General features: G+C 39.4%; 1 protein-coding gene across 2 annotated transcripts in view; it reads right to left on the bottom strand.

The window, feature by feature from the left end:
• ptprk (protein tyrosine phosphatase receptor type K) overlaps nt 1–27,471 on the bottom strand; it is a 120,952-nt gene that overhangs the window by 60,478 nt on the left and 33,003 nt on the right. For both annotated transcript variants that reach the window (XM_073492338.1, XM_073492337.1), the window contains exons 2-5: nt 13,801–13,923; nt 5,868–6,028; nt 4,747–4,798; nt 4,586–4,644 (exon numbers count right to left, since the gene is read on the bottom strand). In XM_073492338.1, coding sequence (XP_073348439.1) covers nt 4,586–4,644; nt 4,747–4,798; nt 5,868–6,028; nt 13,801–13,923 — 395 coding nt within the window. The remainder of the gene's footprint in view (nt 1–4,585; nt 4,645–4,746; nt 4,799–5,867; nt 6,029–13,800; nt 13,924–27,471) is intronic.

The raw sequence follows: 27,471 nt of genomic DNA, 5'->3' as shown, positions 1-27,471 counted from the left end.
TCATTTTAAGATTTAAAATTACAAAAATAACTTTTTTTAGGCCAGGGTTGCGATGTTGGCTCTAGGGATGGCAAAGTCTTTCCACCAGACTGAAACATCTCAAAAACTACTAACTGATATTCATGCTTTCAAGAGCTCTAGCAGCAGGTAAAAATTTGACTTTGTCAAATGGTAATTCCCATCAGATAAGGCTCGCAGGATCGGTAACTTATTTTAAAGCACTTCTTAAAACCCATTTTTAAAGACTTGCCTTTATGTGATGTCATCCTTTTGCTTTTGCTCCTACCGTTTGAGTTTACATATTAATTTATTTGTTTTGTTTATTTTACCCATTTTGATTTATATCCATTTTTCTATTTTGTTTTATTTTATTAATTTTTTCCTTTACTTCTGTTCTTCAATTATTTCTTTCAAATTGCTTAACTTACTTAAAAAAAGCTTACTTTGTTTGTCCCCTACAATTTTGTTTTGTTTTTTGTCAAAGCACTTTGTAAAACTCTGTTTTTAAAAAGTGCTATATAAATAAAGTTTATTATTATATTATTATTATCAGCATCAGTTGGCTTTAGCGGTTATTTGCTTAATATTAGCATGCTAACATGCTACACTAAGACAGTGTACATGGAAAAATGACCTGTACAATTATCTGCACACCTACGTATATTAAACACCAGCATGTTAACAGTGTGATTACACATTAGCATTTAGCTCAAAAGACCACTGTGTAAACCCATTATGACGTCACCCATTGTTTTATGGACTAGAAATGTTGAAACAGGTCAAACACTCATTTTTTGCGGTATCGATACAACATTGGGAGCTGGATTTATTTCGCTCACATGCACCACCTCCTTCAGAGGTAAACCAACTAAGATGCTGTTGTGCTTTGTTATTTTTATCCTTTAATAAAAATCTAAAATTAATGCCATCAATATTTTTCAAGGTATTGTATTGGAGTTTGAAATTGCAGTATTATGACAACACTTTTGTGAACTTTTTGTTTTGTAGCCTTGTGTTTTGCCTTATTTTGGAGCCGTAAGTAACCATATTTGGACAAGAGCGTGGAGCTGAGGACAATACTGATTGGATCTGACTGAGAGCCCGAGGACACATTGCGTTAGCCACTTAACCACAAGGTAGCCACGCCCTAACGCATACCCTGCTTTATCATCGGTTTTATTGTAAATTGAACCATAATTTACTAAATTAACGTCATGCTTTATTGAAGGTGACTTGAAACTAGCGATTTAGACCATAAGCTTATTAGAAAACTGTTTACGGATGAAATAATTCAAGTAAGAAGTAGGCTCATTTTCTCATAAGCTTAAATACAAATCAGACTTATTTTTGAAACCAGTGACGCCACCCCCTGCTGGCCATTGGACAAAAAGGCAGGTTTAAGGCACCTCAGCAATTATGTCACTTTTTAGACCTTAAAGCTATATCATTATTTCATACAGTCAAGGAAAGACACCACAGAAGGAGTAATGACTTGTTTCTTTCTAAAATAAATGGGAAAAACAAGAGAAAGCAGCAAAATGTGGAGTGGGATCACCAAATTATGGGCCTTGGAATCTTATTAGTGCAACCTTACATTTACCACCATCTCAGTTTATCAACTCATGCTGACTCTCCTCATCCTCCATCTCTTCTTCCCACCCTCCTCCTTGACCATAGCCCTCCAACTCCCTCCACTCTTTTTTTCCTCTTCTTTCTAGCCATTTCTCTCCTCTAGCTTCCCTCCTTCTGTCTCTCACTTGCCGTCTCTGTTTTCTAACAGTGTTTACTCAGAGAGGAGCTCTGTAATGAACAGAGCAGAGGAGGTCGCTATCAAAAAGAGAGACGGAGGGAGAAAGAGAGTGAGGGGGTGAGCAGTTGTTGTCATTCATCACCTGTAAGAGGAAATCTGCCGTGAACTGTTTACCCATAGCTTATCATCCCCTGCTTGTCACACTCTCCCCCTCTCTGTCTCCCTCCCCTCCCAATCTATCTTGTCTCTCTCTCCTATCATCTTTCACTCATAGCTCACTGCGGAGCACAGCAGAAAGACGTCAGTTGACTTTTAATACCTTCATCTCTGTCTGTCTGAAGAGCGGCTCGCCTGTCTGTCTGCCTGTCTCTCCAGCTGGCCGATCGTAGCTTGTTGTTATAACCACGTTTGCTTTGGTAGCAAAGACATGACCTCATGACCTCTTATCCTTTGTGTGCCCATCTATGTATGTGTGCAGATGTATGAATGTAGTCTTTGTGAAAAGTCAATATATTAGAAAATAGTCACTTCATTATTGAAAAATCAGCGGTAGCTGAGTAGCGCTAATATGTTATATGCAATGTCCAGTCAGACTTCCAAAATAAAAGCTCCGCTGTCAAATTAGCAACAATATGTTATATACGTACATGTCCGGTTGGACATTATAAATAAAGCTAAAATAAATAAGCTACTTGGTCAGGGTTAGGAAAAGATCATACTTTGGGTTAAAATAACTAACTTATGTAGGTGACATCACTTACGTCATATATGTACGTTCACTTACTTATGTTACGTAAATTAAAAACAAATGACTCTTCACTCTTGGTCACAAAGGGGACGCAAACTTGGATGGGGAAAGGTGTTGACTCACCCAGCCACGTGACTCTGACTTTCTCTCTCTTTATACTACTTACAGTGTCAAACGTAGAAGCATGAGGCCACTGACCTGGCTGAGAATTGGCTGAAATATCAGATGAATATTTTCAAAGTCTCCATTTTATTGTTGTTTTCAAGTCTCATTTCTGTGACTTAGTTTCAGGTCTACTGCTCTGCTAATGATCATGCATTGGAGAAAGTGGATTTTAAATGAACTCCCTCAATGCCTGGGGTCACTGCAGGCTGAATGCATTTCATTGCTCAGTTTGTTTTCTTGTAGAGTTTATATTACGATGTGTTTAGGTGCATAAACCCAGCTGACACTTCTCATGACTGCGAGGATTCAACTATAAACGGTCCCTGCCTGCCCATTTATTAAACACTTTCTATTCAGTGCCCATACATGCATACATCAAAGTGATATATGTGATCGCTTGATAAGAGGATGTACGCTGTCGTCCAGCTCTGCTGTGGAGCGATTATGTGTCAGTCCTCAGCCTTCAGTGTCCCAGAGTTGCTTTGCGGATGTGAGAACTTTTAAACCAGAGCGATCAGTAATCCTGCCTCACAATGATGACACCAGTCAGTCAGTGTGTTTGACAGCTGCCTGATCGAAATACTATCTCCTCTGAGATGACCACCGTCAGATTCATGAATCGCAGAATGTAAAGGGTCTTAAAGTGGATAATTAACTTCATTATCATTTTTATATTTAGGTGAGAAAGTTGTACTTATATGACCCAATAAGTCGTTATCTACTCATTACATTTACCGCCATATATGACAAAAAACAAACAAACAAAATCTTCACATTTGAGAAGTTGAAACAATCCAATTTTTTGCATTTTTGCTTAAAAACAATGAAAAGGTTAATCAATTATCAAAATACTTATCAATTAATTTTCTGCCAATGGACAAAATAAATTACGTAATCAACATACTGTCGCAGCTCTAATGAAGTAAAAATTAAAATCTGAGTCTGGTTAACTGCAGTTCAGTCTGGTGAAAGTCAATGAACTCATCAACTGAAAGTTATTTTTAATTTTCATTCAAAATAAAGAAGAAATAGAGATGATCATTGTAAGATCTACAGACAGTATATAGTGCTGCAAGGGTTTGTTTCTTGTGCGCCTGACACACGAGTCTGCATGTGTCTAGTCCTCCCCTGGTGAAAGCAGTCTCATTACAACTCAAGCTAAAGTGCTAACACAGAAACATGTTTGAACATGAAAAAATAGCTTCATAATCTCAAATCCAATAACCTGTTTCATAGCCTGAAAAACCTACATAAGCCTCAGCAAACCAGGATGATTATGTTCAATTAAAACATGTTGACACACGAGTTTCATGCTGGTGATCTCCTCCCGTAGTCACTGAGGGCCAGTTGGGCTCCAGATGGGCCATTTGGAGGATGCTTTCACACTTCGCCTTACAGTAATATAAGAGGGTCCCCAGGCTGTGTGTGTTAACATGATCAGTGTTTGTGTACGCCTGCTAGGACAAGCTCTCACAGAACATGCACATATCTGTCAGCACCAGCCAACACATACACGCACAGATGACACTGACTGACTGTCATAAATTAAGATAGAAAAGAAAATCTAAAAATATAATGTTCAGCTGAATGAATCAGTCCTGCAGTCATTTCTACCTCAGTGATGATAAAGTTCAGATTTTTGGGATCATGCCATCAACAAGACACAACATCACTGACAACAATATCAATGTCCAGCATGGTGACACACGCCCATGCATGCCAACGCACCCCACCTCATTTTTTTCTCAGTTTCTTTGTAGCCTAATCGTCACCTCCTGAGCCTCAGTCAACACAAATAAATCAACTGCACGCCTCACAGCATGTGTATGTGTTTGCATTTGTGTGTGTGTAATCACATGAAATAAAGTAATTTGTACGTGACAAAGGAATCATGCCTAAACACATCGTTATTTAAGGAGTACCTGATATTCATTGGGCCAAAAGGTGGAGACGGCGAGTTCAGCTTTCAGCCAATCTTTACCTGAGAAACAACATTAGAGTCAACACCAGCGATTAAAATCACAAACGTGTCAGGATTAGTTATGAAATGAGTATTTGAGCGGTGCTCTGAGCCAGTCTTTACCAGTGTAGGAGGTCACGTTCCATATAGGGTTGGCCAATGGACCCTTGTTTACCTACAAATAACACAGAGAGCACAAAGTCAAACATATTGAAAAAAAAGAAAGAAAACATACAGACCTTTCCATTTCCTCTTTTTCATTTTTACACTGAGATGTATTTAATTACACAAAAATAATAATAATGCCACAGATTATAATACAAAACAATACACTGTAAGTCATGTTTTTGTGCTTGTCCCTTACAACAAGGAGGTCATGGTCAGCTACACCACCACTTTCACTACAACTGCAACGATTAGATGATTAATTGATTAGTTGATCGAAAGAAAATTAGAACCCGACTATTTTGATAATCAATTCAGTCATTATTCAAGCAAAAATGTTATTTTTTTCCTGAAAAATGTTCTTAAATCTCAGTATTTACAGCTTTTCTTTGTCATTTTTGACAGTAAATGAAGATTCTTTGGGTTTTAGACAGAAGAAGAAATTTGAAGACATGATGAGAATTTTTCCCAATTGTCTGAAATTTTAATCACTAAACGATAAATCGAGTAAACACAGAAATCATCAGCAGATAAAGCCATAATGAGAATAACTGCAGCCCTGGAAAAATTGGCTTTTGCAATAATTTTGCTTTGACATTGATTTATCAGCTTGTCCTACTACTGTGGCCCTTCACACACATGATACTCTCCTGCTTCTCAGAACCAGGGTATGGTGGACCAGTAAAATGGCAATCTTCCGTTGATGCATGCTAGCTGCATAATTTGTGGTTGCGTTTCACAAAATCTAGACCACTTTTCCCTTAAGTCCTGCTTTGTTTTGTTTTAATTGAAAACACTCTGTTTACCATCTGTCATCATGACAAACAGCAAGATTTAACTCATCTAGAGTTGGTTATTGGAGTAACATAATAGAATAATACAATCCAGCTTGTGTTTTCGTTGAGTCAAACTTTGCCTCACACAGGGTAAACTGCTTTGTAGAGGCCAGTAAAGGCATTTAGATTGTCTTGTTTAAACTCAAAACTAACAAGGTATCATGTAAACTGAACCGGTAAAACCAGTCGAAGACAAATAAATGACTGTATCATATTCTGTGTTATTGTGTTTATTCTCATCACCTTCACCAGGACGTTGAGTGTGCCAGGGCTGGAGCCGTCAGGGCTGGTGAGCAGATAGTTGAAGTCGATACAGTGAGTGTCATTCTCCTTCATGACCGGGAGCTGAAACCTGGCCTTCTCCCCGGGATCATACTGAGAGACGTCCACATACATGTAAGAACCTGGATGCAGAGACAAGGAAAGGGCTTTAAGAGATTTAAAAGAAAAAGAATGAACACAAAGGATTTGAGTTGGATCAGCCTGACCTGTAAATCAGCTAATTGTTGTTTGCAGCTGTGTGTGCCTGCATACCACATACCTGCTGAAATTCACTGCTTGAACAGACTAGCAATGGTGCCCTCTGAGGAGGTAGTTAGTGTGTAGACGCAGTGAATATTATGACTGGACTTGCCAGAGAGTCGGCCGTATGCCCACTGCCTGTGTTACAAGTACCTATATGAGTAAACCAGCTGTCTCTGCTGCTGTGTAGTTTAAATATAATCCATATTGATACAGAATGAAGAGCTAAGATGGAAGATTTTGGCATTACTGTGAAGTGGAAATTTACAGTTCCCTTTGTTTTTCTATTTTTCCTGATATAACTTCCATATTTATTCATTCTTTAAGGGCCAGTGTGCAGGATTTAGGGGGATTCATGGGCAGAAATGGAATTTAACAATCATATTTCCATCTATGTAATCTCATACATACCAGGTGGCAGACAGAACTACATAGTGAAAGCAATGTAATCAATATTTACTTCATAGTGATAAAAAAAATTGACAGTTTTAAGCTATCATAGTTGATCTAAATTCATATTCTGCTTTTGTTGTCTCAATTAGATGTTATTTTGTGTGTTTTTTAACATTGTTGTACATTGGTTTTCTTGGATTTTGCGAAATCTATGATTACATGTTTTCACTTGCTTCTGTTTCTCTCATTCCTCCAGTCATCACCCCCCCCCCCCAGACACATAAAACAAACCCCTGTTCTTACAACTGTGTCATTTGTTTCTCCTTTGTGATTGCAGGGCTGTTTCTCTGCAAGCCAGCAACAAATAAACACAGGAAGAGAAGAGAAGAGAAGAGAAGAGAAGAGAAGAGAAGAGAAGAGAAGAGAAGAGAAGAGAAGAGAAGAGAAGAGTTATTTTACATTCCTTATTTTATGTTCTTATGAAATAAAATTTTTCTGGCCCCACCTTTTCTTTTTCCCTGTCCCTGTTTATACCCTAAAACTTGACCAAAATGAAGCCAGTTTGCGACTTATATGGCAGCCATGTTGATACCAGTCGCTGCAGTTTGCACAAGCTCCTCAACCACACTAGCCAAATTTTCCCTTTATGCACCTCCTCCCTACAACTATTAGTTTTGTTCTTCTAATATGACAGGAGAAGGTTTTCTTTACTGCTGATGCTAAATGTGCATGAGGTACTTCGTTATGCCTCACTACTCAGTACCATACCTTGTACCTACAGTAGCTGACTGCAGGAAATGGAGCTCGAAATAATACATAATCTGGATGTGCTGACAGGACAGTCAGTCAGCCCATCCAGATGTTCCAGTAATCAGCTCAGACTTCAACCAGATGTTGTTCCAGTGAAATATGATGAAATGTGATGTGATAATCTCACATTAGCTCATCACAAACAGAGAGAAGGTAGCCATGATAGTGTTTAATTCTATCTGTAGAACACAACTGAATAGAACCGGTGCTGAAACAATTCATTGACTAACTGGTTAGTAGAACTATGATATTAATTAATAAAAAATAAAATTCTGCTGCAACAACCTTGAAAGTATGTTGGTTTCAGCTTCTCGAAAGTGAGGATTTGCTGCTTTTTCTTGGTTTTAAACTGCTGTAGACATTTTACAGGCTAAGCAATTAGTCAAGTCAATCAAAAACTAACTGATATAGTAATAAACAATGAATACAATTTCATTGTTAGTTGCATCCCTTAATAGAATAGAAGAGAACAGAGACAGAGTAGAGCAGAATGCAATAGAACTGAACAGAACAGAACAGAATAGGCTAGAACAGAGCAGAGTAGACTAGAAGGAAACAAAAAAGACAGAAACAGTACAGAACTCAATAGAAGAGATAAGAAAAGAAGACAGGAAAAAAATATGATAAATGCATTGTATTCAATGTGATACAATACAACACAATATCTGTGCTCCAGTTAAACAAACTCAACCCACCGTCCTCACTGGTTAATTCTATTTGCATATTGTTCCATCACAATATGCTCTATACAACGAGCTTTAGAACAATAGTGATTACTGCTTATTGTTTAGCTAATCCACTGAGAGAAAACACTTTTCTCTGCAGAATAAAGCAGAACATAACAGGCTTTCGACTACTGCACACAAACAAGAGCGCACATGGACACAAGACCAAACCCTGCATCTTAGTTATTGGACAGGCCCTTCCTCTCTTCTCTTCCTCTGTCACAACCATCCTGCCACTGTATCTACACGCGCACACACACACTCATGCATACTTCTATCTTCTTTCAGCCATAGCAGTATTAGAATAATCCTACTTCCTGGTTCTGAATGTTACCAACAAGACAGAAAATGAGAACATCCAAACTGGACTACAGCCAATCAGATCGAAAAACAAGACTAGGCCAGCACCATTCTCTATCACCAAATCTGTAATCTAAATCCATCCAAAATAAACCCATGATGGATGTCACTCCTCTTCCTTTATTTCTGGCACTGATGCTCAGATGGTGACGTGAGCAAAGTGCCTTTAAGATGGCTGCCAAGATGGTGTGCCAGCTAAAAATACTCTGATCAGTCAGAGACCCAGATATGTCACAACACACACAAACATAGCAAAAATATAACCTTTAGCACTTCAGTGCCTGCAGCAAAATCATAACAACAAGTGGATTAGGTATAGGTAAAAATAGCTGAGTAATATTTGGTAAAAAGGGCTATCAACAATGTCCAAAATCATTTTGAAACATTATTCAAAACCAAGAAGGACATAACAATAATAACATCTAATCTGAGACAAAAATAGCATTGGAAAATATGAGTAATAAAAGACCGACAGTACATGAAACTGATACAACACCCATGCTAAGAAAGCAGACCTTGTGCTGCCAAGAACATCTGACACCTGAAGTCTGCCAGTTTCTAAAATGGCTGATGTATTCGAACTGGCAAAGTCTAAAATGGCCGCTAATAGAATGACAACAAAATATAACGATGAGGCTAAAAATACCAGCGTCAGAGCCTTAAGACCTAGATATGTCACATAACAACAACAACAGCAGCAGTAGTAGCAGCGGCAGTAGCGTGGTAGACAGAGGACCATATTCTTCAGCAAGACACTAACAGCCTAATGGGAGGGTTTTACTTTGAGCATTTTATGGTACCAACCAAATTAAGTGGGATAGGCTGACAACGATTCCACAATAAAATAATAAAAGAAAACATGCAGCTAGTCCACAATAAAGAAACAGGACTCATCACGTAGTTTAATGGCTGCTCTTCACAAACACAAGTCAAATATTGAACGGATGTTAAGATTATTTTATTTACTTTTAAAGCACTGCATGGACCAAACTGCTTGTGTGTCCTCTGCTTGTATATCATGCTCAGATCTCTCAGATAACCAATCACTGCTCTTCATGACTATTTCCCAGCCAACGTTTGTGACTGTTATTATGACTGCATAATTGAAAATTAAGATAAGATAGGGGCATGCGACCAACGTATAGAGTCTCTGGCCCTGTGGCCCTTTGCTGCATGTCTTCCCCTCTTTCTCATCTTTTCTGTCTGATTTACGCTGTCCCGTTGAAATAAAGGCTAAAATCCAAACACATGATCTTTAAAAAGATAAGATCATCCTTACTGATTAAAATTCAGTATATACATTTTGAACATCTCCTGTGTAGAATGTAATACGATGATACGGTACAATACAATATGGTATGGCCTAGTACGGTATGATATGGTACAGTGCAGTACGATACAGTATGATATAATACAATACCATACGACACAGTCTAATACGGTATGATAAGATATGAAATTCAAGAAGTTTCCGCACAGGTTAAATATTCGCTTATACATGACACATATTCTTAGACGTACAACACACATCAAACTGTCACGACCATATAAGATATCATAGTATATCCTTAGATACAGATCTTAGTTAGCAGCACAATGATTTTCATTCAACAACAGGACAAAGCTTCAAATGTCTTGTTTGATACACCCAACAGTTTCTAACCCAAAATATTTGATTAATAGACTACCATGCATGACAAAGAAAAAGCCGTAAATAATCAAATTTCAGAGGCTGTAACCTGGGATTGTTTTTTGAGGGCATTTTTGTTTGAAAAATGATTTAAATGCTGAATCTTTTTTTATTATTATTATTTTAACTTAATTTGATTAACTGATCATTTCAGGTCTTGTGCTCTATAGATTAATGCTTTTGCAATCTTAATGTTCAACAAATATATCTATGGGTTGCAATTTAATTTAAACCAAAATTACTTACATGTGTATGTTTAAAATTGAATGCAATCAAATGCAATTATTACTTTTGTAAAGCTTAATGTTAAAGTCTTACAGAGACTGTGTGAGAAAGCTTTTGTATGTTGGTAATTTCAAGGCTGTATAGTTTGTGTAAAGAGCAGCTCTACTGCACTTTAAATGCTGGTTTTCTCTTCCCTAATTCAACATTACACAGTGGAAAGAGGACCAGGAGTAGAGACAGAGACATAGAGCCAATGGCATGCCAAATAGGTTTAGAGTGGTACTGGCTGACAACATTATGAGTCAAGAGTATCTGCTTTAGTCCACTGAGCCACAGAGCCCCAGCCCATGAATGTTCAACTGGCGCAACGCACATTGCCAGCGTAGCATCTAGACCCTGCCACGGCGGCTAGTGCCAAAATCAACCCCCGGAGAGATTACATAGAATAGTTTTATCTCTATTATGAAAACTGCCAAACCATCCCTCCACACTCAATACTGCCTTGAGCATAAATGGTGATTAGCGACTGTGACAAATCAATGTGGGTTATAAGGAACAAAAGTGTGATTGTTGGCTGAGCTATCCAATGACTCTAAAACGGTTCTGTGTAAGCCCTTGGATGACTTCTTTTCTTCTGCAAATACCTCTGACAATATATAACCCTCTGAACTACGAATCAGCTAAGAAAACTCACTCCCAAAGGCCAAATACTAATAACAACCCCCTTTAAAAGAAAGGGAGTAGGTATCTCTTTGTTTTCAGGGGTCAAAAGCCAAGGTTTAGTGGCTGTGCTTTAAATCATGCCATGCCCTCAGGGAGACTGCATCTACCCAGACCAGAGTACTTCTAAATTACTGGTGGCTAGGATTGTCTGAGAAAACAACAGAGCTAATAATAGACATTAAGGCATTTAGGCTACCAACTCAACCCCTCACCCATTCCCTACTATTTCTTCCAAATACAAAACCTCGCCAAGTGCTGTATCTGTAATCCCCCTCCAGCAACCTCGTTTTCCAGCCACAGCATCGGTGTCCCACACCCCGCTGGCATTATTAACACATCAAATGTCAGTTCATGCTCCCGTACCTTTAGGCAACGCTCTGAACTCCCCTTTAGCAATCAACATCTCCAAACCATTAACCTGGCCTGCCACCCCCTGGCCCCTTCTCATTCCACCAGCTTCTACAGGCGTTAATGCTATGCTAATTCAAGGCATTACCTCTGCGCTCTTGGGCAAGGTATTTAACCTCCTCAAACTGCCAACTCTGCCCACTCTGCATAGAGACACCGCTTGGTATTAATAATACTAAATCAAGACTTTGGCTCTGTACCGCCAGGCAAGACCACACGCACCAGACAGGGGGCACACGCACACACATTTTAGGAAAAAAGTGTTTGTGTTTGTGTGAAAAGCCTAAAGAGCTGGTGTTGAACTGAACCTTTCTCTAAATGTCAGCGAGGCTGGGTTGTCATGATGATAAGCATGAGAGATAAATAATGGCATCACATTGTCATGGCAACAAAGTCATAATCTTCCATAACAGACATTGAGAGGAGAGGAGATTAGGATAAGTTAAGGAGAGAGGAGAAAGGAAAGGAAAGGGGAAGAGAGGAAAGGAAAGGGGAAGGAAGGAAAGGAAAGGAAAGGGGAAGAGAGGATAGGATAGGAGAGAGGAATCGAGAGAGGGGTGGAAATCAGAGAAAAGAGTGAAAAAGAGACAAAAGGAGACATGGATGGGAAAAGCATGGGAAAAAGATGGAGGAGAGGAGAGGAGAGGAGAGGAGAGGAGAGGAGAGGAGAGGAGAGGAGAGGAGAGGAGAGGAAAGGAAAGGAAAGGAAAGGAAAGGAAAGGAAAGGAAAGGAAAGGAAAGGAAAGGAAAGGAAATGAAAGACTCAGGCATGTTTGTGGTTTATACATTTTTATATGGTTTCATCACTGTGGTTAGCTCCATTCTTCACACACCAGTCAACATTCTTACTCTGTGGTTTTGATTTGGTAAAGTCTGTTACTGTCTCAACACTGCATAGCTGGTTATTGTTATAACATTTTGCTTTTAACATTGTAAAGTAGGCAACCTTCCCTGTTCCCTGCTGTTGATTAATGACCTCATATTCTGTTAATTAGACCCTCAGCCCTGAGGCAGAAAGATTTAATTTCCCCTTCATCATCATCGTGGTGAAAAAAACACAACTGATTAAAGAGGAGAGGAGAAAAGGGGAGAGGAGAGGAGAGGAGAGGAAAGGAGAGGAGAGGATGGAAGAAGTACTCAGATCCTTAATTTCAGTAGAAGTACCAATACAAAAAAACTCATATAAATGTAAAATTTATGAATGTGAAAATACAAATAAAGTCTTAGTTTTGCAGGAAAATGGCCCTTGCAATACTGACGCATCAGTGTGTCACATGTTACTGCAGTAGCTGGTCAAAGTGGAGCTTGTTCTGTCTTTTTTACTCACTAATCAGAATTTTAGTCCAGCGGTTCCAACCCTAGGGATTGGACACCCTACAGAGGGTCACAAAATACATCTGGAGGTTCATGAAATGATAATGGGACAGAAAGAAAAAACAAAGTTCTGCACCACTAATTTCCACTTAAGCAAACTTTCACTCAAGCAGTTATTTAAATGAAACCATCTGAGAAGTTTAGAGGTGAAATGTCTCTTTGGTGGAACTGCTGCCAACTCAGGAAACGTGACGAGGCAACTCAGTTTAGTTTAATCTATGAGCTTATTAGGACTGGGCAATATGGCCTTAAAATAATATTGCAGTGTTTTGAAGCTTAAGATTGAGCATTGAACAATATGAAAAATTCATGTCACAATGTCAAATTATTGTGATACACGATATTATCCCGACTCTATTGACTCTTCAAATGGCATACTGTAATCACTTACATTTTGTTGAGAATCAAATATTTCTACCACATCACAAATAGGACACATTTTTGTCCATTTGTCCTTGTGGCAATCAAAAACAAAACAGGAAATCATTATAGGACTGTACATTATCAAGCTAGACAACTTTTTCAAGTTATTCATATATAAATTCATCATGAGGAATTTATCTTGAGTGTTTTTATTGCTACGTATGATCAAATCTTATATCTTTGCGATTCACCTCCATATTTTGAAATCTCCTCAAAAGCACTTCATAAATGCTAAGACTGGGTGACAAAATCAATTATCACAATATTTTTGACCAAATATCTCAATATTGTTATTGCGATAATATTGTATGTGGAGGACTACTGGTAAGTTCAGAAAATGACATCACTTTACTATAATGCCGCCTAAAATACAGGAAAAGATACGACTTATGCCATAGATTTAACAAGCGTAGAATTAAACAATCCTGCCAAATATAAGTACAATACGTGAGTAAATGTACTTTTTCACTTTTCCCAGTGTGAGGTGGATGATAAAAACAGTAGAAAGAAATTCAAGGCTCACCTTGTGGGAGGTCTGGTGAGACGTACGGCACTTCCTGTGTGTTGATGTGCGTCCAGTCAAAGTCATCATAGGGATCCTGCTGGTAATCACACTGAGAGAAGCCCTCATCAAACGTACAGCTCCCTGCAAAGAGAAACACAAAGACATTTAGATCACCTTATTTGATGAGCGATTAATGACTGAATTAACTAAAATCTACATCTCTTTGATGCAGCGTGACTTCCTCTCTGATCTCATCCAGTAAAACTTTCTTTCTTTCCTGTATGTTGTTTTTCTGTGCGTGCCTCTGTCTCAGCTCATTAACAAACCACCAGGAGTCTGAGCTCCAACACTCATCACTCAAGGCCAGTCAGGATCACCTCTGACTCAACCATCAGGGCCTTCAGCTGATCATCTGAGCCCATCACCACAGCCTCGGGACAGACATGTGTGAGCTGGCCCGCCCGTGGCCCCGCTCGAACAGGAAGTCGCTCTAATACAGAGAGACGCCACTTGTCCCTGACGGCTAACCGAGATAATCAACTTGCAATGATATGTGGCTTGTACTGGCAATATTGCTGATAGAAATAGCAGGCTGGCTACTGCTAGCTATCTGATTCATTGACCTACAAGTGATGCACGGCTTGTGTTAATAAAATGGCTAGGAGAGATATGGCTAAGAAAAGCCACAGTGCCATCTGATTCAAGTCACTTATTGTTAGTGCTCCTCTGTGCCCCTCTTGACTTTGGCGAAAGTACGACTGGGCGATACAGATAAAATCTTATATATAAATTACAGAGAGAACAGAATTAAAGTAATATTGACAAACTGGAATATTGTGCTATGTTAACAGAAACACTTTGACGTCAATAAAACAATATAATATAGGCATTATGATTTGTGGTTTAGGAACACCTTATACTACATACAACATACTCTGTTGTACTAGGTAATACTAGGTAATTATTTTCACTATCAGTGAATCTACATTTCTATATTGGTTGCCCAATATTATCAGCCGATATCGGTGCATATGTTGTCACACATGCATCAAGATGAAAACGTGTTTGGTTTGGAGGTTATAATGCTGAAAAAGATGCTCTAAAATTTAAACTGAAGGTTCATTTTAGACCATCACCATTTCAGAGAGTTTATGCCTTCAAGCTGTCCAAAACACAAAGACATTCAGTAACCTGTCATAGCAGACGAAGAAAACCTGAAAATATTCATATTTGAGGAGTTGGAACCATTTGTCTGGCACCTGAATCAATTATCAAAATAGTTGCAATTAACTATTCTTTTCTGCTCGAATTACAGTAATAAAACCCAAGTCGACAATGACTTGTTTATCAGAATATCAATATTAGAGTGATTTATAATCCAGATCTAGATTGAAATGACATTATTTATTGTCTGAACTTAGCTAAATTTTTCCTTTGTCATAAGGTCATAAAACAACTTCACAATTACACACAATAGAAATTGGAGATCACTTCTTTTTCTTTGTGAAATGTGCACATTTCCAGGTATTTTGGAACTTTCTTTACCTTCCGTTTTCTGGAGTGTGAAAGTCATAAAAGAGTGGCAAACATCAACTCGAAGATACACAGATGGCATTTTTATACAAATCCTCAACCATTAAGAAACTGCAAAGAACGGCCGTAAGCAAGAGCAAGCCACCATGAAGCACTATCAGCAACCGGCGCTGCCAGCAACATAAATCTCCTAGCATTCAGTTAGCGCTACAGCTTTGCTACCTGTGTCCTAGAGCGAGCTGCGGCGGCTGTGATGGAGAGCAGAACGACAGGCCCTCAGATACCCCACTGATCTGAGCTCCCGCTACAGAGGGATACCAAGAGGTGACAGCCACCGCCGGAGGAGAAACAAGTTAACATCAAACTGAGCGACTGTCTTCAGCTGCCGGCTGTACGGCTGGCTGTGACTCACAGCCTCAGAGATGCACTGGATCACATTCCTCTCGGCGTCATTCTTTGAACCAGCCTCTCTTCGTGCAATTCAGTTCGCTCCCATTCAGTTCAATTAAGTCTTTGTCACAGCAAGTTACCTCCAGTCATGATGTGAAAAATGCTGGGACACGTAGAGGGCACAAAGTGAAGCACGACAACACACATTTTTATGCTCCAATCAGGCTATTGTAAACTCATAAAGAATCAAAGTCTTCTGATTCTGATGCATATATGTGTGAGTGTGTGTGTGTGTGTGTGTGTGTGTGTGTGTGTGTGTGTGTGTGTGTGTGTGTGTGTGTGTGTGTGTGTGTGTGTGTGTAAAACTCCATGACTTCCTGTTTCCCACAGTGTGTGTGTCAGTTTACATCTTGCCGTCAGGTTGTTCTCTCTGCATGGGTTAAAGGAGCAAAGTGTGCAACCCTGGGTTATATGCATGTGTATGGGAATATACTGAATCTACAAACCAGTATACCAGTCTACAAACCAGTATACTCATATATGCAAAACAATAGGAGACAAAGTACTATACGACTAAAAGCTCTTCTGTATTAAACACATTTCATTTCTGATGAATGTCTCACATTAATCTATTATATATATAGAATATAGCTTTTATTATAAAGCAAAAAAAAAAAACAGGAAACATTGGGTTTTCACCATCAGTAACTTTAGTCTCTCTTTTAACATCTCTAACTTAAACAGAACAAAGGCAACATGATAAAACAGTGTAAGTGTAAGTAATGCAAACTTCAAATCACAGAGATTCAGTTAGAAGCTACCAAATACTGAAAGATGAACACACATAGACTTTCTCTCTGCTCTTCTGCACCGACGTGAGTCCCGCAATAGCAGCACACGATTGTTTGAGGGAGATGGGGGCTTGTCACGGGTTAGCCGCGGTCGCAAAACATCACCGCAGCCCGCTTGGAGGCAGGGCTGGCACGCTTTGGGCCCCATCCAGAGAGGGTTCATCTGGGGCACAGCTTGGCTATACTCAGCACAGATATGGTATGACTGGGCATGGCCAAAAGTGCCTTAAGAAAGCGGTTTGAGGAAGTAACCACATACACAGCATCACTATATTGCTTGCTTTAGTTAAACTGTATGTCTTTGTTCCTAAATGACTCCCAAAGGATGATGTTCAAGTTTAATTAACAAGGTGGGAATATTTAAAACACTACCTATGATTGTTTTATTAATATAGGCTTTAATTAGTTTACACTCAATGATGAGATGAGACAAGCACTTGTCGTATGTCAGTTTCCAATATTAACTTTGATTGGTTATGTGCATGATAACACCATATATCCCGTGAGTACAATGTCAGTGCAGTTCATGAAACTGGTCCTGAATGGGTGTAGGGCAGATGAGGTACAGTGTCAGACAAAAGTTTGAAATACAAACCAGCAAGAGGGAACAACAACATTCATGTCAAATGTACGTTATTTTTTTTTGACAAAAGTAAGAAACGAAAAATAATAATTCTACTAAAGAAGTATGAGTGAATTCCATTAAACTCAATAGATCACTGAAACAAGTGCTGTGTTCAGGGCTGCGACTGAACTTAAATGTGACAATAGTTAAGAATAGCGAAAAGAAATTCTGTGCGTTTTGTGATAAACTGGCTTTCGTTTTGACACTGCAGAAGTACTTATCCTTGGTTTACTTGCAGCAGCACTCGTTTTGCCTTCTTTAACCTCGCTGAAGCTACAGAATACATACACAAGCTCTATTTAGTTTCAAAGCTGTGGAATTTTGCTTCTGAAAGCAGTATACAGTGTACAGCAAAAATTGGATTTAAACCCACCGTATTTAAAATATGTGCTGTGGGCTTTTAACTGTGTACATCGCACACACACACACACACACACACAGAGTCCCACTCAGTTCTGATATACTGCCATGGTCGAAGAGGTATTTTGCCTTGGCTTAGCAGTGAAGAAAAACACGTCCTTGTTTTAATTTCCGCTTTACTGACTCGTTTAAAAGAATGTTTCTCAATCGTAAAGCATTCCTCTCTTCTCGACTGCACACCTCTGATAGACAATCTTGCCTCTTTCAGCTGCTAACACACCAAACAAAAAAGTAGCTGTGTGCCCATGTTTATGTGTGTGTGTGTGTGTGTGTGTGTGTGTGTGTGTGTGTGTGTGTGTGTGTGTGCTGAAAAGGGGGTCTGCTGAAACCAAATATGTGTGAAACTGTCTGCACACACCTCACTCTAGCTCGCCCACATTCTCAGTTAACACTTCTCCCTTTCCTCAATGTCCTGCCAACTTAAACCAACACACACACATCAACAGACACATGCATCTGACAGTTAATCCTTGTTGCCAATAACGAGAAGAGCAGACCTTGAACTATTATTTTACCTCTGTTGGAAATAAAATTTGATCCATGTCTCCCAAATGTTGTCTATCAAGTATCTGTCTATGACTGTTTCCTTACTGTTTCAACATAAATATTCAAATTCCAACAGTCACTGACCTCTATTTTGCATTTGGTTAGCTCTGTTACTGCAATAACTGATTTTCTAGTTTCTTGAAGGCAGCAGAAACAAGCTGTAAACACAACACTGACATATTACTAATGTTTATATGGGACAAAATGTTTCTTTACACATCCAGCAGACACAGCCACCTGATCAATCAATCAATCAATCAATCAATCAATCAATCAATCAATCAATCAATCAATATATCTTTATTTGTATAGTGCCAATTCACAACAAATGTCATCTCATGACACTTTCCAAATTGAGCAGGTCTAAACCATACTCCTTGATTAATCTATTTACAGAGACCCAACATTTACCCCATGTGGCATGCAGGTAATGTAATCATTGTATGCCCGAACGCCGTGTTACACCAGCAACACCAACTACCACAGCAATCCTACACAATAGTATAACACAGACTACAGTGTGGTTTAAAGCATACAATACAGTTATACAACTTGAGCGGACAAAATCAAATAAAAGGTGCATAAAAATAGCATCATTGCTGACATTACTTTAAACATGTTCTCGAAATAGAGTATGTATATGTGTTGTGTCTGTCTGCATGTTTTAACTGTATTGTAACCTATAACAAATCCCTACAACAATTTTCCAACTATATGCACGAGTGTGTGTCCAGATGGGTCATTATGCCCCCTCCACTCACAAGGACACAGAGAGAGACAGAAACCGACTGCATGCTAATCACTTCCTAATCAGCTTCTGTGATTGGCTGCCTCGCTAATGAAATAATGGCGACTCATTTGCATAATAAAATAATTAGAAGGACTTGATAAAGGCTCAAGGGCACAGAGAAGAGCCACACACGCACACACACACACACACAAACACACACACACAGTGACACAGGACAGCCGCAGTCTTTTCTAAAAGATTGTTGAATGGCATCAGACACAACATCTGCCACCGTCACTCAGAATCATTTTGCCATGATTTGGATTGACCTCCGCCTCCAAGAGGCGAGTTAAGCAAAAGTGCTTTGACCGAAACTGTTCAGAAACATGGGTGCAGGCAGCCCCGAGGGGGTTCACCAGCAGAAGAGGAGCACGTTAATTTCTCGGTTATTAGCCTAGATCAAGATTATTAGTTGGCAACACGGCAAGAATGTTTAACAATAGCTAGTTTGATTAACTTCCCTTTTCTCCTGTGTGATCTAACTGATCTGCAGAATAGGCAGTATTAAATCAGATCGAACAGCTATAGTCTGCCAAGATAGAAGTCCCTGGGACACGTTTAAATCAAATTAAGGTCTGAGGTGCTTTTTCTTTCTCTAGACACTTTGTGAAAATCTATTATGACAAAGAAACTCCATTATAACTAAGAGATGGCTGATTATCGAATCTAAGAATGCTAAGTCAATAGTTGTGCCCTTGTGCAAAACAGACCTCCTCGGCTGTCTCAGAAAAAGCAGTAACAGAGAATCACAACAGTGCTGCGTGGCCTTTGGAGGTGAACAGTCAATTACATAAGCAACTATACATCGCCTCAACAACTGGCACGCTCTGACATTGAATCATGTGTAAGTGAATATCTACACTATTGTATATTGTGCTACATTACCATTACTGCAAAAGTCTTATAGGTTGTTTATGTTGTTGACTCACATCAGCTATTTAATCACATAAAAAGCAAGTGGTTTCCTCCAAGGAGATAGATGGCATTGAGCATTCACAGAGCTCGCTTCTGTAAACTGGACGCTCATTGCTTGATTTTTATTTATGAGATGATGTTAATGTAAGAAAAACAGCTCAAGCAATCAGTACTACGAATCGTGAAATTATAAAATGGCAATTGCAGTTTGAAAGCAATTACATCTGTACACTGTAAAATCTGATTAGGTGACTTGACTTTAAAAAATAAACGAGGAAACCAATTACCTCAAAATTACCAAGGAAAGTTGACTTACAATTTTACGTTTTTTAAGTTTTTTAGCTCATACAACTTATGTAATATTCTACCTTACTTGGTAATTCTGAGCTAATCAGTGTCCTGACTTTTTAAAGGTAATTAAATGTTAAAATTTACAGTGTAGTGATAAAATTGGAGATTTGTGGAGTTGGTTCTGCAGAGAGTCAAAACATCAACTCTTGCTGAATCAACATGGAAGCCACCGTTATATTATATATGTATATCTTTTTAAGCTCAGAGCTGATTATTAGCTAAATAACTTGCACCTTCAAAGCATTATCCATTTATATAAATCATTAAAACACACAATATAAAGCAAGAACCAAAACCAAAACAGCAATAGGAATGGTTGAGTTGGCCTCACACATAACAAACCGGCATTTTCAAATGAAAATGTGCTGCATTATTGCTCTGATAATAAGAACTAATCAGAAAACTCTATAGAAAGTGAAGAACATTACACAACCACAGTGAACAATCTCAGCAGCTCATTTAAATTTGGTTTAAGAGCATTTTAAAATTACAGACGTTAAGATTTAGTTCAACTACATTTATTCTACTGCCTTCTGCGTATGCAATGTTGAAGTGTGTCTACGCAGTTTCAAAATAAGGACAACATGAGCACTTTGAGAACTCGGTTTAGACAGATATGCGGTCACAGAGCTCTGCGTGCAAGATATGCAGGTATGTAATGTGAGATATAAAAGATACCTGACTCAAGATCATGTCAGCATTACTTTTATGACACCAGACAGTCTGCACATCCTAGGAAACTTTTTTCTATTACACAGCACTTTCTTTCTTTCTACCCATCTACAAACACTTTAAATCATTTTGAGATGATTTGAATTAAAAACTTAGGTTGAATGAGTTCAAAGTTGCTGAGTTTTGAAAATGTAAAACCAACTGAGTTAACAGAGCTACTGTGAGCGTTGCTTTTCATTTCTCATTTTTCAGTGTTGAAAAAAGATGAAGAACTCATGTTCCTCAAGTTCCTAATATATTTTAGCCAATCAGATGGCCATTACATTACTACAAGATGGTCAAGATCATCATCCCATCTTGACCCTGATTACAAGCTGAGCCCAAACTGAGACAAATAATACACATTCTCTCTCTCATGTTTGTACAGAACATACTCTTGCTCTTTCTCACTCTCCGTCTGACTGTGTCTAGTATTTATCAGCAGAGCTCTGTTTCAGTCTGCGGGCAGAGATTTTATCACCGGAGAGCAGATAAGAGAGGATGAGTGAAAGAGGCTGAAACGGGAGGGAAGAGTACAAAGAAACGGAGAGGGCGCAAAAGAAATTAATTTGAGGGAGAGCACTCTCAAGCCTGTTGATTCACTTATTATACTGGAAACATCTACGCAACATTTTTTCTTTTGTTTCAGTTGGCTTTCGTCTTGTGTCTATCCTAGTCTCTTTATCTTTTCCTGCATTATTAACAAGTCGGATCAATATCTATTCAGTTTGGTTAGATAGAGACGAGAGAAGAGACGAGAAGAGAAGAGAAAAGAAGAGAAGAGAAGAGAAGAGAAGAGAAGAGACGAGAAGAGAAGAGAAGAGAAAAGAAGAGAAGAGAAGAGAAGAGAAGAGAAGAGAAGCTCCATTTTGCAAAAGGGAAATAATTTTCAAGGACAATAATTACACTTACATCATTAAAATCCAATTCCAACCACTAGTAATACTGTTTCCCTGCAAATCGGCTCAATTTTGGCCGAATCCGGTTAATAATTACATTTGCTGACCTGGATTTATAGTCGTACGTGGCTTTGCGGACATTACAGACCAGTGAATCACCAGAACGGTTTTAGTGTTTGGGAGAGAAAAATTATGATACAGTAATACTATACACTGTCCCTTTATAATATCCTTTTGACATTATACTCTGTAGTCCTGTTGCTGTGTTTGTTGTTTTTAATCTATGTGTCTTAGTAGCCCTGACACCGACTGCCTCAAGGAAACTAATAAAGTTGTACCTTATCATTTACTTTCTCTGTGTCGTCTCTACTTTTTTTTTGGTCTCTCTCCCTGCCTCTTGTTCTCTCTCTCCCTCTCTGAGAATAGGTGAAATTAGCCTGAAATGATACAAGGTGACATCAGAGAGGCTGACACACACACACACACACATAAACTCTCACTCGTCACGCCTCACTGGCCCTTGCAGCGCAGCGCAACGCCATCAAAGCCAAGACCCATATACACACACCTCGCCTGTTAAACATACACACTGGCACGTGCAATCACACACCCAAATACACACGAGTCACACAGCAACACAGACACGCGCACACTGTCACACACGCTGTCACTCGTGCGTGCACACACACTCAGAGCGGTAGTTTAATTGGAAGTGCTGAAGGCTGAAGAATTTCTCCTTCATCTCACAATGCTGTAATTGAATCTGAGACGTGTGAGTGTGCGTGTGTGTATATGTGTGTGCATGTGTGTATGTGTGTGTTCAGCTGATTCAGGAGTTTCCATTGACAGTAACAGTAAAACAGAAATGTGTGTTTTTCCTTCTGTGAGGAGCCTCTCCGTCCTTCCATCCCTGACTATCTCACCCAGCTCCTCTCTTGGGGTTAATGCAGCTTTTCAATTCAAATTCAAACTCAAGCAGTTTCCAAGCGCCACATTATTTTCCACAAACTGAGGATTTGGTCGTACGGGCTCTTTGTAGAACGGCAGCCATGACCTCCACCGCTGCATGTTGGCATTTCATTGACCGAGATTTCTGGATAGTTTTTAACAATAAAACTTAACTGAGTTGAGATTTTTCAAAGCGCTGTTGCAAAGAAAAAGCAGCCTCGTTGTATTTTGAGAGCCTCCTTTGTAAAAAAAAATTGTGATTACAAAGACTTTTGCTGTCGAGTGAGGCTCTCACCACTGTGTTGCAAGCCAAAGGAAGTTGAATGTAGTACCTGAAAACACATCTCTGCTTGGACAAGCACAAACAAAGAGCACCATCAGCAGACAATGAGGCGTGAACGACTTACTAATGACCTGCCATCACTGTCACACAGTACAACAGGAACAGAGCTGTGAGGAGTTGGCTTTTGATGCTACCGTGGCCCTTTTTTGGTTCCTCATGACAAATTTTTTAAATAAAAATTGCACCAACTGCATGGAAAAGGTTGCAGTGCTGCCTGGTGTATTCTTAGGATCAATGTTTTCACTGACAAATTACTTAAAAAAAAAATCATTTTCTGAAGATTCTATTGTTCATGCAAACATCTCAGCATTTGTTGAGGAAACAGCATTAGGGAGTACTACTGCATAAAGTAGAAAAACCTTTTGTGGCTCCAGAAGAAGCTGCATGTAATCTGATAAATTGCCTCCAGTGATGTCACTCAGTGGCTAAGTTGCATTGTGGGTAATGTAGGCACCAGGTTTTGAAACGCAGTCCACTGGTCTAGCATTGCACTGGTCCAACACTGGACTCATTATGGACAGTTTAAAAACAAATGATCAAATCGATAAAGCAGAACCATATTCCACACATTATGCTTCATTTTCAAAACTTGGTGCCTATATTACCCACAATGCAACTGAATGGGCCCACTGAAGGCAATTCATCAGATAACATGCACCTTCCTCTGCGGCCACAAAAGGTTTTGCACCATTGCAGTAGTATTCCCCAAGACCTTTAAACACACTTTAATGTGTAAAATTGGTGGATGTCTCTTTGTCACATGAAGAAAGTCAAGTCAAAAATCATTCATTTTCATAAGCAGTCAGTGAGCAGATTCTGGTTTGAATCAATTGACTGGCTGTTTCTTCTAATTAATGTTCTCAGAATTCAAGGTGATGTCTTGGATCTGACAAACAGTTCAAAAACAAAAGATATTCAGGTTATGATTATATAAAACAGAGAAAAAGAGCAAACTCTTAAACTTTTAAGGACCTGGCACCTTGGAATTAAACACAAAAAAATCAAAATGCTTGTCTGCTGATCAGCTAAACAAACTGTATCAGCATTAATACTGTGTGTAGCTCTAAATTTCTCATGGTCGTGACATAAATAAACAATCTGAATGACTTGTTGACAGTCAACATGCCACCTAAACCCCAAATACATCACATCCTCAATGGGAATATCTCCTTTCTCCACATCTTTCTTTATTTTCCTCGTTGTCCGATGGCTGTAATCAGTACTGTGTGAGTGTGTGTGTTTGTGTGTTGGTAGTGTGTGTCCAGAGATAGCTGTTAGCACTGTTAGCAGGGGTCAAACCCATCCACAGACACTATCTTTATGACATTCACCCCTCTCCTGTGCTTCTTCTCTCTCCCTCTTACGCTCTCTGTCTATCTCCCCATCCTTAATCTCTATTACTATTCAAATGCTGACATTTAAAGCAACTTCACATGCTGACTGACTGACTGGTTGGCTGGCAGATAAGGCAGGAGGAGAGAGGACAGCGGAGGAGGAGGTGTGGATGATAGAGAGACGGAGAGGAGAGCTTGCGGTTCACAAAGAAAATTGGGAAATCCTCCTCACCTCTCCTTTACCTCCCTCCCTCCCCCCCTTCGCGGTGTCTGTGAATGAGTTCACCCATAAGCCCCGAAGGGAGTCAGATTTCACTCGTTCTCAGGAAAGCTGAACCATCCACTCCTCTTTTTGTGTGTTTGTTCACCCATTTACCTCAGCCCACACCCACTTCTATGTTTACAGTCTCCCTGTCCACCCCTTTCTCTCTGTCTCTGTTGGTGTGGATTACAATAAAATTTGATACCAGGGGTGCCCGTTTAACAATTCGCCATAAAATATAGCGGCCTGTGAACACTGACACACTTCAACTTTTCTTTTCTCCTGCAACAAGAGCTGAACAGAAACAGACAAGAAAGTTTTACGGCCGGCAATTAAGCCTTAAGATGACCCTAGACATTGGTAGCATATAACGTCACTGGAAGACTAACCCATAAACCATCGATACGATCAGATCCCATGTCAGTGTGTGTCACTCTGTATGAGTCAGGGGGGAGTAATTATTGAGTCCTAAGACGGCACTCAGCTCGGCTCGGAACTGAGAACACAGCTGGTATTTTTTCTTTTGAGTAAAATCCCCAAACAACAAGTCTCAACTGGCTGCCTCTCTCCACCCTTCATCACACACTTGACCTCAAAAATGCTGACTGGCTGACTCACCACAGACACTCAGCCTGTGTAAAGTTTAACCAGATTATGACTCCAAGTGGGAAAAAAATCTGGGAAGGAAATTAATATGTTACTGCAGATCTCTTCGCCAAGCATCTAAACATCATGTGAGTGATCTGCAAATCAGAGGATGTGAGTATTAACACTTCCCGGGGTAACAGTTTCTGTTAGATTAAGTAGTTGCTCATTGGCTCATTAGTGGTCATACAAAGCACTTATCAGCTCCTTATTCTGCATGACCATATGTTACAACTGCTAGGCCATTAACGAAGAGAGCCTTCCCTCAATAACCTCCTGATTACTGTTTATTGATAGTAAACTGTAAAGTAAATTGTTGTAAGTTAAGTTATGATCTTAACATCTTTTGCTCAGTGTGGGCTTTATAAGGTGGTTTTACCACAATAATAGCAATTATAATAAACTAAATGAATATGAATTCTTATGCAACAAACACAAAACTACAAGTATTAATAATGTCAATGTAAGTCTCTCTAACTCACTATATGTTATGCATCCTAAAGTGAGGCTCATAACTAATTCACTAGAACAACCTGTGCGGGTTAATAAGTGTCAAACTACTAGTGAATTAGATATGAGGGAGTTTCACTAAGTTGGAAAGACTTATTCAGAGTTATTTGGAGACCATTAACACTTGATGTTTTGTGTTGGAACCGACCATTATTAAGTATTACTAAAGGATAATTTCCCCCCAAATTAAAAATTCAGTCATTATCTGATCACCCTCATGTCAATGGAAAGTCGAGTGAAGTTTCGTAGCCCACGATACATTTCTGGAACTTTGCAGCAAAACAGCGTTACCTGAACAACGGAAGCAGATTGGGCATCATATTAAAACGTAAAAAAAAACATAAAATCGCTCGATACAGAGAGCAAATATGCCGCTAATATGCACGTTAGTAAACAACTAGTTTATGGTTAATATGTGTACTCTCATATACGTGTAAGTTTTCCCCTTAAAGCTTTAACTGTACAGCTCCATAGACACACACAATGAGACTGAGGTTAGATGGACGAGTCCCATTGAGTTATACAAAAGGAGCCCGTACTGTAAAGGGATCAATACCGGACAGAATGGGGTCAGAATGATTGCTAGCAGTTGGTGGGCTGCGTTTGGGCGGAGTAGCGAGCACCACACCTGCGTGTACCCGCATGCCACCGGAGACAGCAAGCTTCTTTACACTGTGACACTAAACCATCCATCATGCTCCCTGATAGCTAACTGATAAATTACTGGGAGAATACAATCAAATAATGCTCCATCCGTTGTGGAAGGGATTTGAATGGGCCAATCACAGTGCAGACAGGAGGCAGTTTGTTTCTGAGCCAATCGGGGCACAGCTGAGGTTTTGGACTGAAAAGCAGGTCTGGTGTGGATGAGATAAGAGCAGAACAAACACACATTAAACACCAACCCCCAAAGACATGCACACACACACACACGCACACACACACACACACACACTTGAACAGCCACACAAGGTAAGTAAGGCCAGATGGAGAAGCAAAGAGAAAATTTACAGAAAACAAAAGGGAAGTCGAGGGAAGAGACTGAAGGGGAAGGGAAGAGTCAGAGAAGTGAGAAAGGGAAGAAACCTGAGTGTGAGTTTAGAGGAAAAAATCCCCCCCGAGGCCTATAAGCAGGTTAAATCTGGAGCAGCTAGCTTAGCAAGTCAGCACAGAGGCTGGTGACACACTGAACTGCCTGGCTGATTTCTCCAATTGTCCAGCAAGCTGGTTCAAAGGCTGGCTGACTGATATACTGACTGACTGACAGCGGCTCGGATTTAGTCTATCCTGTGTTTGTGCAGCAGAAGCACTTCTGTTGTTCAGCCTGTCGGACAAAAAGCAGTTCTCCGCGCCGACACACAAAGAACCACCTGAAACAGCACTAATACTGGAGAGGCGGACAGAGACGAAGAGGAGAAAAAAAGACAGAGACAAACAAATAAACACACATAAAAAACATCTAACTTCAAAGAAGAGAAAAGAGCCTAAAATAACAATTGGAAAAATGTTTCTGGGACTTCTGAAACCAATAAAAATCAAATACGGAAAAAAATATCTCAAATGGAAAAAATAATGTGTCAAAGAAGCTCTTTTATCTGTGGTTGTGACACAGTTCT

The sequence above is a fragment of the Pagrus major genome, chromosome 22 (assembly GCF_040436345.1).
Source record: "Pagrus major chromosome 22, Pma_NU_1.0".
Lineage (NCBI taxonomy): Eukaryota > Metazoa > Chordata > Actinopteri > Spariformes > Sparidae > Pagrus > Pagrus major.
Note: the sequence above shows the minus strand (reverse complement) of the source record. Positions and strands in the feature narration are given on the sequence as shown.